The sequence below is a fragment of the Palaemon carinicauda genome, chromosome 8 (genome assembly GCF_036898095.1).
Source record: "Palaemon carinicauda isolate YSFRI2023 chromosome 8, ASM3689809v2, whole genome shotgun sequence".
NCBI classification, from domain to species: Eukaryota; Metazoa; Arthropoda; class Malacostraca; order Decapoda; family Palaemonidae; genus Palaemon; species Palaemon carinicauda.
In genome coordinates, this window is record NC_090732.1 from 4,291,168 (window position 1) to 4,303,667 (window position 12,500).

At 34.1% G+C, this 12,500-nt stretch overlaps 1 protein-coding gene across 1 annotated transcript in view; it reads right to left on the reverse strand.

The window, feature by feature from the left end:
* Nucleotides 1-331: 331 nt before the first annotated feature.
* LOC137645608 (uncharacterized) overlaps nt 332-12,500 on the reverse strand; it is a 263,928-nt gene continuing 251,759 nt past the window's right edge. Inside the window, exon 3 of the mRNA XM_068378405.1 lies at nt 332-1,073. Within this exon, the coding sequence (XP_068234506.1) occupies nt 332-946 (615 nt within the window). The 5' untranslated portion in view covers nt 947-1,073. The remainder of the gene's footprint in view (nt 1,074-12,500) is intronic.

Here is a 12,500-nt window from a genome sequence, read left to right on the forward strand (position 1 = left end):
CACACACACACACATATATATATATATATATATATATATATATATATATATATATCATATGTATATAAATATATTTATATATATATATATATATATACATATATATATATATATATATATATATATATATATATATGTGTGTGTGTGTGTGTGTGTGTGTGCGTTTTTTGAATAAAGATAAACAAAAACAGTTGGCCAAAGAAAGTACCACCACCGCCATGCATTTCCTTAGTTAATGAAGAAGTTAGTATGCAACCATGTTTCCCCATTCCGGCACCAAGTTACCTCAGCTTGAGGTCATTTTTTTTTTTTATTTATCTATTTTTTTTTTTTACCTGAGTAAATCGGGGGTGACAGGTGCCAGCATACACGCAGCCCCGGCTGCGAGCTGCAAGACATCGAGATCCCTCGGGGGCCGAGGACGGGCGCGGCGCCCCATACGGGCTGTGTTTCTCGACAGGATAGGTCCGTGATAGCAAGTGTAAGAGGGCCTCCTCTGCCTCTCATTCCCTGCGGAACTCGTCCTTCGCATCTTGGCCTCTCCTTCCTGCTGATGCTTACGAGGTCTCGCTCGCTGCTGATGCTCCTCCTCTTCCTCGTCCTCCACTTCCTCTTCCTCTTCTTCCTCATCATCGTCGTCGTCGTCTTCTTCGCCTTCTTCGTCTTTGGTCCCGTCAGGTCGATCATCGCCCTCAAGGTCGGCGCCCATGCCTGAGTCGTCGGTATTTTCTCTGTCGGGGTCGGGCGGGGCGGGTAAGCTGCTACTGTACACTGGGAAGGGCACTCCGACGGGCATGTCCTCGGGCATTCCCCCATTATCTTCACACCCTTGGAGCTGCAAACACGGGCTCTTGGCGGAGGATGGTGAGGAGGAAGAGGGCGAGGCTGGAGGGAGTCCTTGGGAGTCGGGGGCGCTCTCACAGAGCCCCTCAGACCAACGGTTCATCACTTGGCAGGGGAGAGGCTCGCCTGCGGCGGGGAGCGGCACAGGGGACTATGCGGCCCTGCCCGCCTTCCACGGGGCGAGAAGGCAGCCCACACCATTACACAACCACTGCCAACGCCTTCAAAACCTTAAGAGAAGCAACATGCAAAAAGGTCATTATTAAAAACATAAAATACAAATTGAGAACATCTTTGACCCTTGTGTGTGATGCTGATGATACGCGATTGTTATAACCTTGTTGTTAGGGGACCTTGTCCCTTTTATCAACTGACCTTGTCACCCATATCATTTGACCTTTGTCCTTGATCTCAATACATGACTTTCTCCTTTAAAGTTGACATTCAGTAAGTGGATGTGGTTACTCTTCGAAAACCCTTCGAAACTGATCCTATTCTAAGAGATTTTTGTTGACAACAACCAGCAACATTACTGAACCTTGTACCTTCCATCAACTGACCTTGTCACCTATATCATTTGACCTTTGTCATTGATCTCATTACATGATTTTGTCTTTTGAAGTTGACATTCAGTAAGTGGATGTGGTTACTTTTCTAAAACCCTCACAAGTTATCCTGTTCTAAGAAATTTTTGTTGACTACAACCAGCAAAATTACTAAGCCTTGTCCCCTTTATCAACTGACCTTGTCACCCATATCATTTGACCTTTGTCCTTGATCTCAATACATGATTTTGTCCTTTGAAGTCGACATTCAGTAAGCGGATGTGGTTACTCTTCGAAAACCCTTTAAAACCGATCTGTTCCCAAAGATTTTTGTTGACAATAACCAGCAACATTATTAAACCTTGTTCCCTTTATCAACTGACCTTGTCACCCATATCATTTGACCTTTGTCCTTGATCTCAATACATGATTTTGTCCTTTGACGTTGACCTTCAGTAAGTGGATGTGGTTACTCTTCGAAACCCTTCGAAACTGATCCTATTCTAAGAGATTTTTGTTGACAACAACCAGCAACATTACTAAACCTTGTCCCCTTTATCAACTGACCTTGTCACCTATGTCATTTGAACTTTGTCCTTGATCTCAATACATTATTTTGTCCTTTAAAGTTGACATTCAGTAAGCGGATATGGTTAGTCTTCGAAAACCCTTTAAACCTCTTCTAAGAGATTTTTGTTTACAACATCCAGCAACATTACTGAACCTTGTTCCCTTTATCAACTGACCTTGTCACCCATATCATTTGACCTTTGTCCTTGATCTCAATACATGATTTTGTCCTTTAAAGTTGACATTCAGTAAGCGGATGTGGTTACTCTTCGAAAACCCTTCGAAACTGATCCTATTCTAAGAGATTTTTGTTGACAACAACCAGCAACATTACTAAACCTTGTACCTTCTATCAACTGACCTTGTCACCCATATCATTTGACCTTTGTCCTTGATCTTATTACATGATTTTGTCTTTTGAAGTTGACATTCAGTATTGATGTGGTTACTCTTCGAAAAACCTTTAAACCTGTTCTATGATATTTTTATTGAGAACAGCCAGCAACATTACTAAACTCCTAAAATAATCATCATAAATGTTTACAATAAGACCGAATATCTAAATAGCCACCCTCGCCTTTCAATCCTAAATCCGTACAAGAACAAAAAATGTTCTTTATAAGAACGAAGCATTACAAAGAACACGAAGATGCATATAAGAAGAAAAACAATCTTATTTTTCTAATCAACTACATCTATATTCATAAACAGAATAAGCAAATAGAAAACATTCATGATTATCTGTGATTGCTTAAGTTTATCATACCCGAGTCACATTTCAGTGAATCCCAGGTAGGCCTACAAGGATACTATCAATTTCATTCGATAACTTGTTTCTCCTTCAAGTAATAAAAATTATTCTTTTTATCAATAAAATAATGTTCACTTTCGGTGGATAAGATTAATTATCCCATCATGAAAATATGTCCATCTCATCGAAAGATATATATATATATAGATATATATATATATAGATATATATATATATATATATATATATATATATATACATACATACATACATATATATATATATATATATATATATATATATATACATACATATATATATATATATATATATATATATACATATATATATATATACATATATATATATATATATATATATACATATATATATATATATATATATATATATATATATATATAGAACGTACAATTATGAATAATATACATGTATAGTAAACAATGGAGTTTCATCATATCAATAATTTCTGACATAATTATAATGTTCCTAGTTTACAGAAGGTTAACTTGTAAAAAAAATGGAGGCAATTTTATTTCATGGTTAAAATAATACTCTTAATAACAATGCTCTCTAGTAGCAATGATACGAAGGTTCAACTACTGTTGAAGTAAGGTTATTTTTTTTTTCTTTTAAATCATGGTAATAAAATATATTAAAACTCGTTCAATACATTTACTAGAATATTTTACATGTTTCCATTCCAAATCCATGCTAGTTCCATCAGTATATTTCCTTAATTTGCAATTTTAAAGTAAATAATAAAAATAAATAGGATATATTGTTGTTTACATATGTATACTATTAAAAATAAATGTAATTTTAATCCGAAATTATCCTAAGCCGTATTTCAGTAAAATAGAGACGACCGTATTTTATACCCTATATAGTTATCATCTTTTACGGTTTGGTGACCGTAATATCACTTCTTTACGTCAATATATCCGTCTTGAAAACGGTAATTGTCTTGCAACATTTATTTTATGCCATGATTTTTACGGGGCTTTTTTTATGCCAGGATTTTTGCCGTTTTTTTTTATGCCCAGATTTTTACGGTTTTTATGCCAGGATTTTTACAGTTTTTCATGCCAGGATTTTTGCCGGTTTTTTTTATGCCAGGATTTTTACCGTTTTTTTATGCCAGGATTTTTACCGTTTTTTTATGCCATGATTTTTACCGTTTTTTAGGCCATGATTTTTACCGTTATTATTATGCCAGGATTTTTACCGTTTTTTTATGCGAGGAATTTTACCGTTTTTTTTTTTATGCCAGAATTTTTACCGTTTTTTTATGCCAGGATTTTAACCGTTTTTTAGGCCAGGACTTTTACCGTTATTATTATGCCAGGATTTTTACCGTTTTTTTATGCGAGGAATTTTACCTTTTTTTATGCCAAGATTTTTACCGTTTTTTTATGCGAGGAATTTTACCGTTTTTTTTTTATGCCAGGATTTTTACCGTTTTTTATGCCAGGATTTTTACCGTTTTTAATGCCAGGATTTTTACCGTGTTTTATGCCAAGATTTTTACCGTTTTTCACACAAGGATTTTTACCGTTTTTTATGCCAGGATTTTTACCATTATATATGCCAGGATTTTTATGGTTTTTTTATGCCAGGATTTTTACCGTTTTTCATACCAGGATTTTTACCGGTTTTTTAGGCCGGGATTTTTACCGTTTTTTATTCCAGGATTTTTACCGTTTTTTTAGGCCGGAATTTTTACTGATATGCCAGGATTTTTACCGTTTTTTATGCCAGGATTTTTACCGTTTCATATGCCAGTATTTTTACCGTTTTTTATTCCAGGATTTTTACCGTGTTTTATGCCAGGATTTTTACCGTTTTTTATGCCAGGATTTTTACCATTTTATATGCAAGGATTTTTACCGTTTTTTTATGCCAGGATTTTTACCGTTACTATTATGCCAGGATTTTTAAAGTTTTTATACCAGGATTTTTAAAGTTTTTATGCCAGGTATTTTAAAGGGTATTTTTTTTTTCTAAACTGTGTACCCAAACCAAACAGCCAAGCGAAATCAGAGTCCCTGCATTTGGAAGTTGAAATCCTTATGTGGGACGAAGGCTGAGGAACTTAGGACTCAGTTTATCTCGCATCTAAAGATTCCAGAGCCAAATGGGGCGACTTAAACAAGCAATTAGGCAGTTGTACATCATCTTAGGCCAATCATTGCTATCCCCAAAAAGAACACCTCGATGTCCTTAGGCAATACGGAGTTACCCATGATGGTCCTTTAAAACCTATCATTATATTATGTAAATTCACATAATCACTTCTAGGACCTTCCTGATTGTTAACCTCGAATTCGATAAGAATAAGAAAGTATTTGAGAAATCACTTTAGTTTTGCGAGTGACAATTGCGAGACAAGAAGCAGCTGTGCAGCTGGTATTGCAAAATGCAAATCGTTGTGAATAAATGATTTTGATATTAACATCGTAAAGCAATAAAAAAAAAGGGTTACACTGTATAAAAAAAAACACCTGAATGTCTTACCGTTTTAAAAACGGATATATTGACGTAAAATTGTTATTACGGTCACCAACCCGTAAAAGGCGGTATTACAAAATGCAAATCGTTCTAAATAACTGATTTTGATATTATCATCGTAAAGCAATAATAAAAAGGGTTACACTGCACCGTTTTAAAAACGCATATATTGACGTAAAATTTATATTACGGTCACCACCCCGTAAAATATAATAACAAAGTAAAGTAAAAATTACGGTCGCCTGTATTTTACGGAAATACGGTTGAGAACAGTATATTTTTACGGAGAATTTCCAGCTAAATTTACGGTTTTTTCAAACAGTGTTCGTTTGACATGGAGGAAAATATAAAAATACGCACATTGTTATTATTATTATTATTATTATTATTATTATTATTATTATTATAAGAGTTCAAACTTGCAGCAAATGTATTTATGTTAAACAGCCTGACATAAGTCTTTTTATAGTTTATATATGAAGTGTCTGTTTTAATGTTGTTAATATTTTAAAAATACTTTATTTTAATTGTTCATTCTCATACCGTTTATTTATTTCCTTATTTCCTTTCCTCACTGGGCTATTTTCCCATGTTAGAGCCCTTGGGCTTATGGCATTTGGCTTTTCCAATTAGGGTTGTAGCTTAGCTAGTAATAATAATAATAATAATAATAATAATAATAATATTATAATTATTATCAATTATTATAATTATTACTAGATAAGCTACAACCCTATCTGGAAAAGCAAGATGTTATAAGCCCAAGGGCTCAAACAATGAAAATAGCCCAGTGAGGAAACGAAATAGGGAAACAGATAGAATAGTGTGCCTGAGTGTACCCTCGAGCAAGAGAACTCTAACCCAAGACACAGGGTTTCTGTCTTAATATGATTATTTACGAAATCAAGTATTTCAGAGACCTAACTAACAAAATAACGTTTGCCTTTATTGAAGATATATCTAAGGTGTAAGATATTCCGGTAGAATTTTATATTACCAAACAGTATCATGAATTGTGTATATAGAAAATTTACAATTTATTATAATTTACTAAATTTTACGCAACGTTTAAGATTCATATATATATATATATATATATATATATATATATATATATATATATATATGTATGTATATATATATACACACACACACACACACACACACATATATATATATATATATATATATATGTATATATATATATATATATATATATAAATTATATATGTATATATTTCTTTTCCGAGTTGGGATACTTAACGTAGTGAAAGTGTTTGAGTATCGCCATGATCAGCAAAGCTGTATTAGTCAGGGCCACCCATACTAGGTTGGTTAACTGTGATCGATCAGAATAAGTCTCCCATCATCACTAATCCGCAGTGGCCAGCGCGGTGATGAAAATAGCCAAACCCCAGACATAACTTATGACATATATATGTATATATATATATATATATATATATATATATGTATATATATATATATGTATGTATATATATATATATATATATATATATATATATATATATATATACATACCAAAAAATATATAAGTTGTGGCCCAGCAATGAAAACCAATATACCAGTTATTTTCTCAAAACCAATATCCTATTGAGAGAGGTAAAACAAATATAGCCTGGTCTCACTTCCTCACTACTCAGCCAAAAGAAAATTGAAAAACAAAAATCTCAAAAAGATATATTGAAAGCGAATATATATGAAATACTCTATTTTCAAAGCGAAACCTTTAAAGGTTTAAAAGCCGCTCATGAATGGCAGATGTAAGGGGCAGTGACATTACCCTGGCAAACAGGACAATGCCCTAGAGACTGACCATATATAGATATGATCAGCGCCAATGTACCCTCTCCATCCAAGCTAGGACCAGGGTGGGCCAGGGAATGACTGATAATGATTCAGCAAGTAGACCTAGAGGCTCCCCCAAACCACCCATCCTTAGCTCAAAAGGATGATGAGGTTGCAGACACTTCAAGAAACTATCGACCTTGAGCGGGTCTCGAACCCCAGGCTGGCAGTAAGCAAGCAGGGACGTTACCAATTAGGCCATCACATATAAATAGTTAATGGATTTAAGAGCCTCAATTTCGACTTCAATTTCGATTTCAATTTCGACACCAATTTCGACTTTAATTCTCACTTCGATTTTGACATCAATTTCGACATCATATCGACTTCAATTTTGACATCAATTTCGACTTTAATTCCCACTTCAATTTTGACATCATTTTCGACTTTCATTTTGACATCAATTTCGACTACAATTTTGACATCAATATCGACATCAATTTCGACATCAATGTCGCCTTCCATTTCGACATCAATTTGACATCAATCTCGACATCCTTCAACTTGAATTTCGACATCAATGTCGACATCAGTTTCGACCTCAACTTCGACTTCAAACTCGACTTGAATGTCGACTTCAATTTCGACAAAAAATATCAACTTCAATTTTCAATCTCGACATCAATTTCAACTTAAATTTCGACAAACATATCAACTTCAATTTTCAATCTCGACATCAATTTCGACACCAACTTCAACATCAATATCTAGATCTATGTCGACATCAATTTCAACATCAATGTCGACTTGCAAGATAGGCACTGCCTACTTCCCAGTTAATATGAGTCGATAAAATCAATAAGTTCAGGTGAGGTGGAAGACGAAGGGCGAGAAATGGTAGGAGAGGAGGAGGGATGGAAGGATGGTAATTGAGGAGGAGTCGAACGACAAACAAGTTCCTACAGCCTCCTAGAGCCTCCTCTAGATTGAAATTGGGGGCGAGGGAATATAGGAATAAGATCCTACCAAATGAAAAGGCTGAGGATCAGATGACGAAAAAATTATAAAAAGGGATATAATAACTTAATAATTATAAGCACGAATTCAAGAAGAAGAAAAAAAAAGCTACGTTTGCAAATATATTTTAACCATAATCACGAATGAATGAAAAAATAAAAAAACACGTTTATTATTATTATTATTATTATTATTATTATTATTATTATTATTATTATTATTATTACTTGCTAAGCTAAAACCCTAGTTGAAAAAGCAGGAAGCTATAAGCCATTTGACTTCACATTATTATTATTATTATTATTATTATTATTACTTGCTAAGCTACAACCCTATTTGCAAAAGCAGGATGATATAAGCCTAAGGGCTCCAACAGGGAAAGTAGTCCAGATAGAGAAGGAAATAAGGAAATAAATAAACTACAAGAGAAGATATTATCAATAAAAATTAAATATTTCAAGAACAGTAACAATACTAAAATAAATCTTTCATAAGTAAACTATAAACTATAAATAGTACGAAGAAAATAACAAAATAAAAACACGCGCTTGTAAATTTATTAAGTTAATAACCACAAGTACGAAAGAATGGAAAAACAGTCAAAAAAAAAAATGGCGGATGTTTACAAACATAATAACTTAACAACCATAAGCACGAAGATATAAAAAAAAATCACACGCGCATTAGTTAAAGGAAAATGATACATGCTGTGAATATGTATTAGTGAGATAAGTTTTTATCTGACATCGTGGGATTCATGATGATTCTTGAAGATTCTTCAAATAGCTGTGCAGAATTCATGAGTTACTTCTATATCTTAGTTGGTCATCTTACTTAGTTCTTGAAAGTCAATTAATATATGTAGGTGTGTATATATATATATATATATATATAAATATATATATATATCTATATATATATACACACAAATATGTATATATATATATATATATATATATATATATATATATATATGTGTGTGTGTGTATATATATATATATATATGCATCAGAGCATTCAAGTACATATATGTATATATAAATCATATATATACATAGGTATATATTTACAGTATATATGCGGGTATATGAATACATTTATAAATATATATATATATATATATATATATATATATATATATATATATTTATATATATACATGTATGTATATATATATATATATATATATATATACATATATACATAAGTATATATTTACAGTATATATGTGAGTATATAAGTACATAAATGTGTGTATATATATACATATATATATATATATATATATATATATATATATATATATATATATATACATAAACATACATATAGTCTTTGAATAAAATGAAAGATATTAGACAAATGAGCCTGCACAGGCTTTTGTTAAAAAAAAAAATTAACAACAACCTTATCCTATTATTCACCCATTCCTCACACCCATAAAACGAAAACAAAACCTAGAAAAAAAAAATAAAAACAAAACAAAAAAACCATTAAGAAAAGTCGATACTTTATTGAAAAGTATTAAAGGCCCTTTCCATTCGTCCTAATCTGATGAGATTGGAATTTCATCCTTTTCAAGGAGGAGCGGAATTCCCCCCCCCCCCCCACCCCCCCCGACAAGAAGTACGCCTGTCAAACGGTGTAAGTGGAACGGATGACTCTGGTGTCCCCCCTTTTATATAGGAGTGAGCTATGTCTAAATATGTAAGACCTCCGGTTAGAGATAAAGATTGGCCCGGCCGGGTGGGCCTTATTCGCCGAAATGTGAAATTGAGTCGAGCGTAGCTAAGGTGAACTTCATTTGTTTCACTTTGCTCTTTCGGCCTTGACACCCTAGCAGTTTAAAGGTTTAAAGGCAGCTCATGAATGGCAGGGGCAAGGGACAGTGACACTGCCCTATCTAGCAGGACAATGCCCTATAGACTGACCATATATACATTTGATTAGCGGGCAAGCCCCCTCTCCACCCAAGCTAGGACCAAGGAGGGCCAGGCAATGGCTGCTGATGACTCAGCTGGGAGACCTATAGGCTCCTCCAAACACTCCATCGTTATCTTGCAAGGATGTTGAGGTTGCAACGACCAATGAAACTAACGAGTTTGAGCGGGACTCGAACCCCAGTCTGGCGTTCATCAGTCAGGGACATTACAACATCGGCCACCACAACGACTTTTCAAAAAAATCCTCAAAATTCAATTCCGGACTTAATTTCAACATAACCAGAAAATTATAAACAGTGTTAAATTGTGAAATGTTAAATTAATGGGGTCAAAAGTTAAACCAAGTGAAGTGTTAAATTAATGAGGCAAATGATTAAATCATATGAAATGTTAAATTAATGAAGACAAGAGTTAAATTATGTGAATTGTTAAATTATGAAGCAAAGAGGTAAACCTTGTGAAATATTAAATCAATGAGGCCAAGAGTAAAATCATGTAAAATGTTAAATTAATGAAGCCCAGAGTAGATCGTGTGAAATGTTAAGTTAATGAAGCCAAGAGTTAAATCATGTGAAATGTTGAATTAATAAAGCCAAGACTTAAATCATGTGAAATGTTAAAATATGAAGCGAAGAGTTAAATGTGAAATGTTAAATTAATGAAGCCAAGAGTTGAATCATGTGAAATGTTAAATTAATGAAGCCAAGAGTTAAATCATGTGAAATGTTGAATTAATGAAGCCAAGACTTAAATCATGTGAAATGTTAAATTAATGAAGCCAAGAGTTAAATCAGGTGAAATGTTGAATTAATGAATCAGAGAGTTAAATCATGAAAAATTAATGAAGCCAAGAGTTAAATCATGTGAAATGTTAAATTAATAAATCCAAGAAATAAATCATGAAAAATTAATGAGGCTCAGAGTTAAATCATGTGAAATGTCAAATTAATGAATCCAAGAATTAAATCATAAGAAATTATTGAGGCCAAGAGTTAAATAATGTGAAATGTCAAATTAATGAATCCAAGAATTAAATCATGAGAACTTAAGGAGGCCAAGAGTTAAATCATGTAAAAGGTGAAATTAATGAAGCCAATTGAGAAATCATAACACTGAAATAGTTTTATTTAAACCATTAAATAATACAAGTTTTAGAAATAGTTAAGAAATCTCTCTCTCTCTCTCTCTCTCTCTCTCTCATTCAGTATCAAGAGGTTCTCTCTCTCTCTCTCTCTTACTCTCTTTAACACACTCTCTCTCTCTCTCTTACTCTCTCTCTCTCTCTCTCTCTCTCTCTCTCTCTCTCTCTCTCTCTCTCTCTCTCATTCAGTATCAAGAGGTTCTCTCTCTCTCTCTCTCTCTTACTCTCTTTTAACACACTCTCTCTCTCTCTCTTACTCTCTTTAACACTCTCTCTCTCTCTCTCTCTCTCTCTCTCTCTCTCTCTCTCTACTCTCTCTCTCTCTCTCTCTCTCTCATTCAGTATCAAGAGGTCCTCCTCTCTCTCTCTCCTCTCTCTCTCTCTCTCTCTTCTCTCTCTCATTCAGTATCAAGAGGTTCTCTCTCTCTCTCTCTCTCTCTTACTCTCTTTAACACACTCTCTCTCTCTCTCTCTTACTCTCTCTAACACTCTCTCTCTCTTCTCTCTCTCTCTCTCTCTCTCTCTCTCTCTCTCATTCAGTATCAAGAGGTCCTCTCTCTCTCTCTCTCTCTCTCTTACTCTCTCTAACACTCTCTCTCTCTCTCTCTCTCTCTCTCTCTCATTCAGTATCAAGAGGTCCTCTCTCTCTCTCTCTCTCTCTCTCTCTCATTCAGTATCAAGAGGTCCTCTCTCTCTCTCTCTCTCTCTCTCTCTCTCATTCAGTATCAAGAGGTCCTCCGAAAAATCTATCTAGAGGCAGCATGAAAAACCCAAATGGGAGCATCATTGGCAACGCTCTCTCTTAAAAACCTCTAATGTTATAATCCCTCTTCAAGATCAGAGCGCACAAGAGGGTATTAGAGGATCTACGTTCGAAAGAAAGGTCAGAGGTCTCTCTCTCTCTCTCTCTCTCTCTCTCTCTCTCTCTCTCTCTCTCTTAACAACAGTTGCTTTGTTTATCACATTCGTATCGCACGTGTAAAATCTATTAAGTAAAATGTTTTGGGGAGGGGGAACATTCAGGCTTTTCCTCTAAAAGAGGGTGGCTCCAGGAACAAACCGAACTCGGTCACCATCACATTTATCCTTGGACTGATGAAGCGTGGAATACCATGTTTAAAAGATTTAATGATCGCTCATGAATGGCACAGTAAAGGGACAGTGACTATGTCCCCCCCCCCCCACCCCCGAAAAATGCCCTAGAGAGTAGAGACTGACCATATATACACATGATCAGCGTCCTAGCTCCTCTCTACCTAACCTAGGACCAGGTAGAGCCATATATTTATACATACCTATTTATATGTCTGTATAATATATATATACATATATATATATATATATATATATAT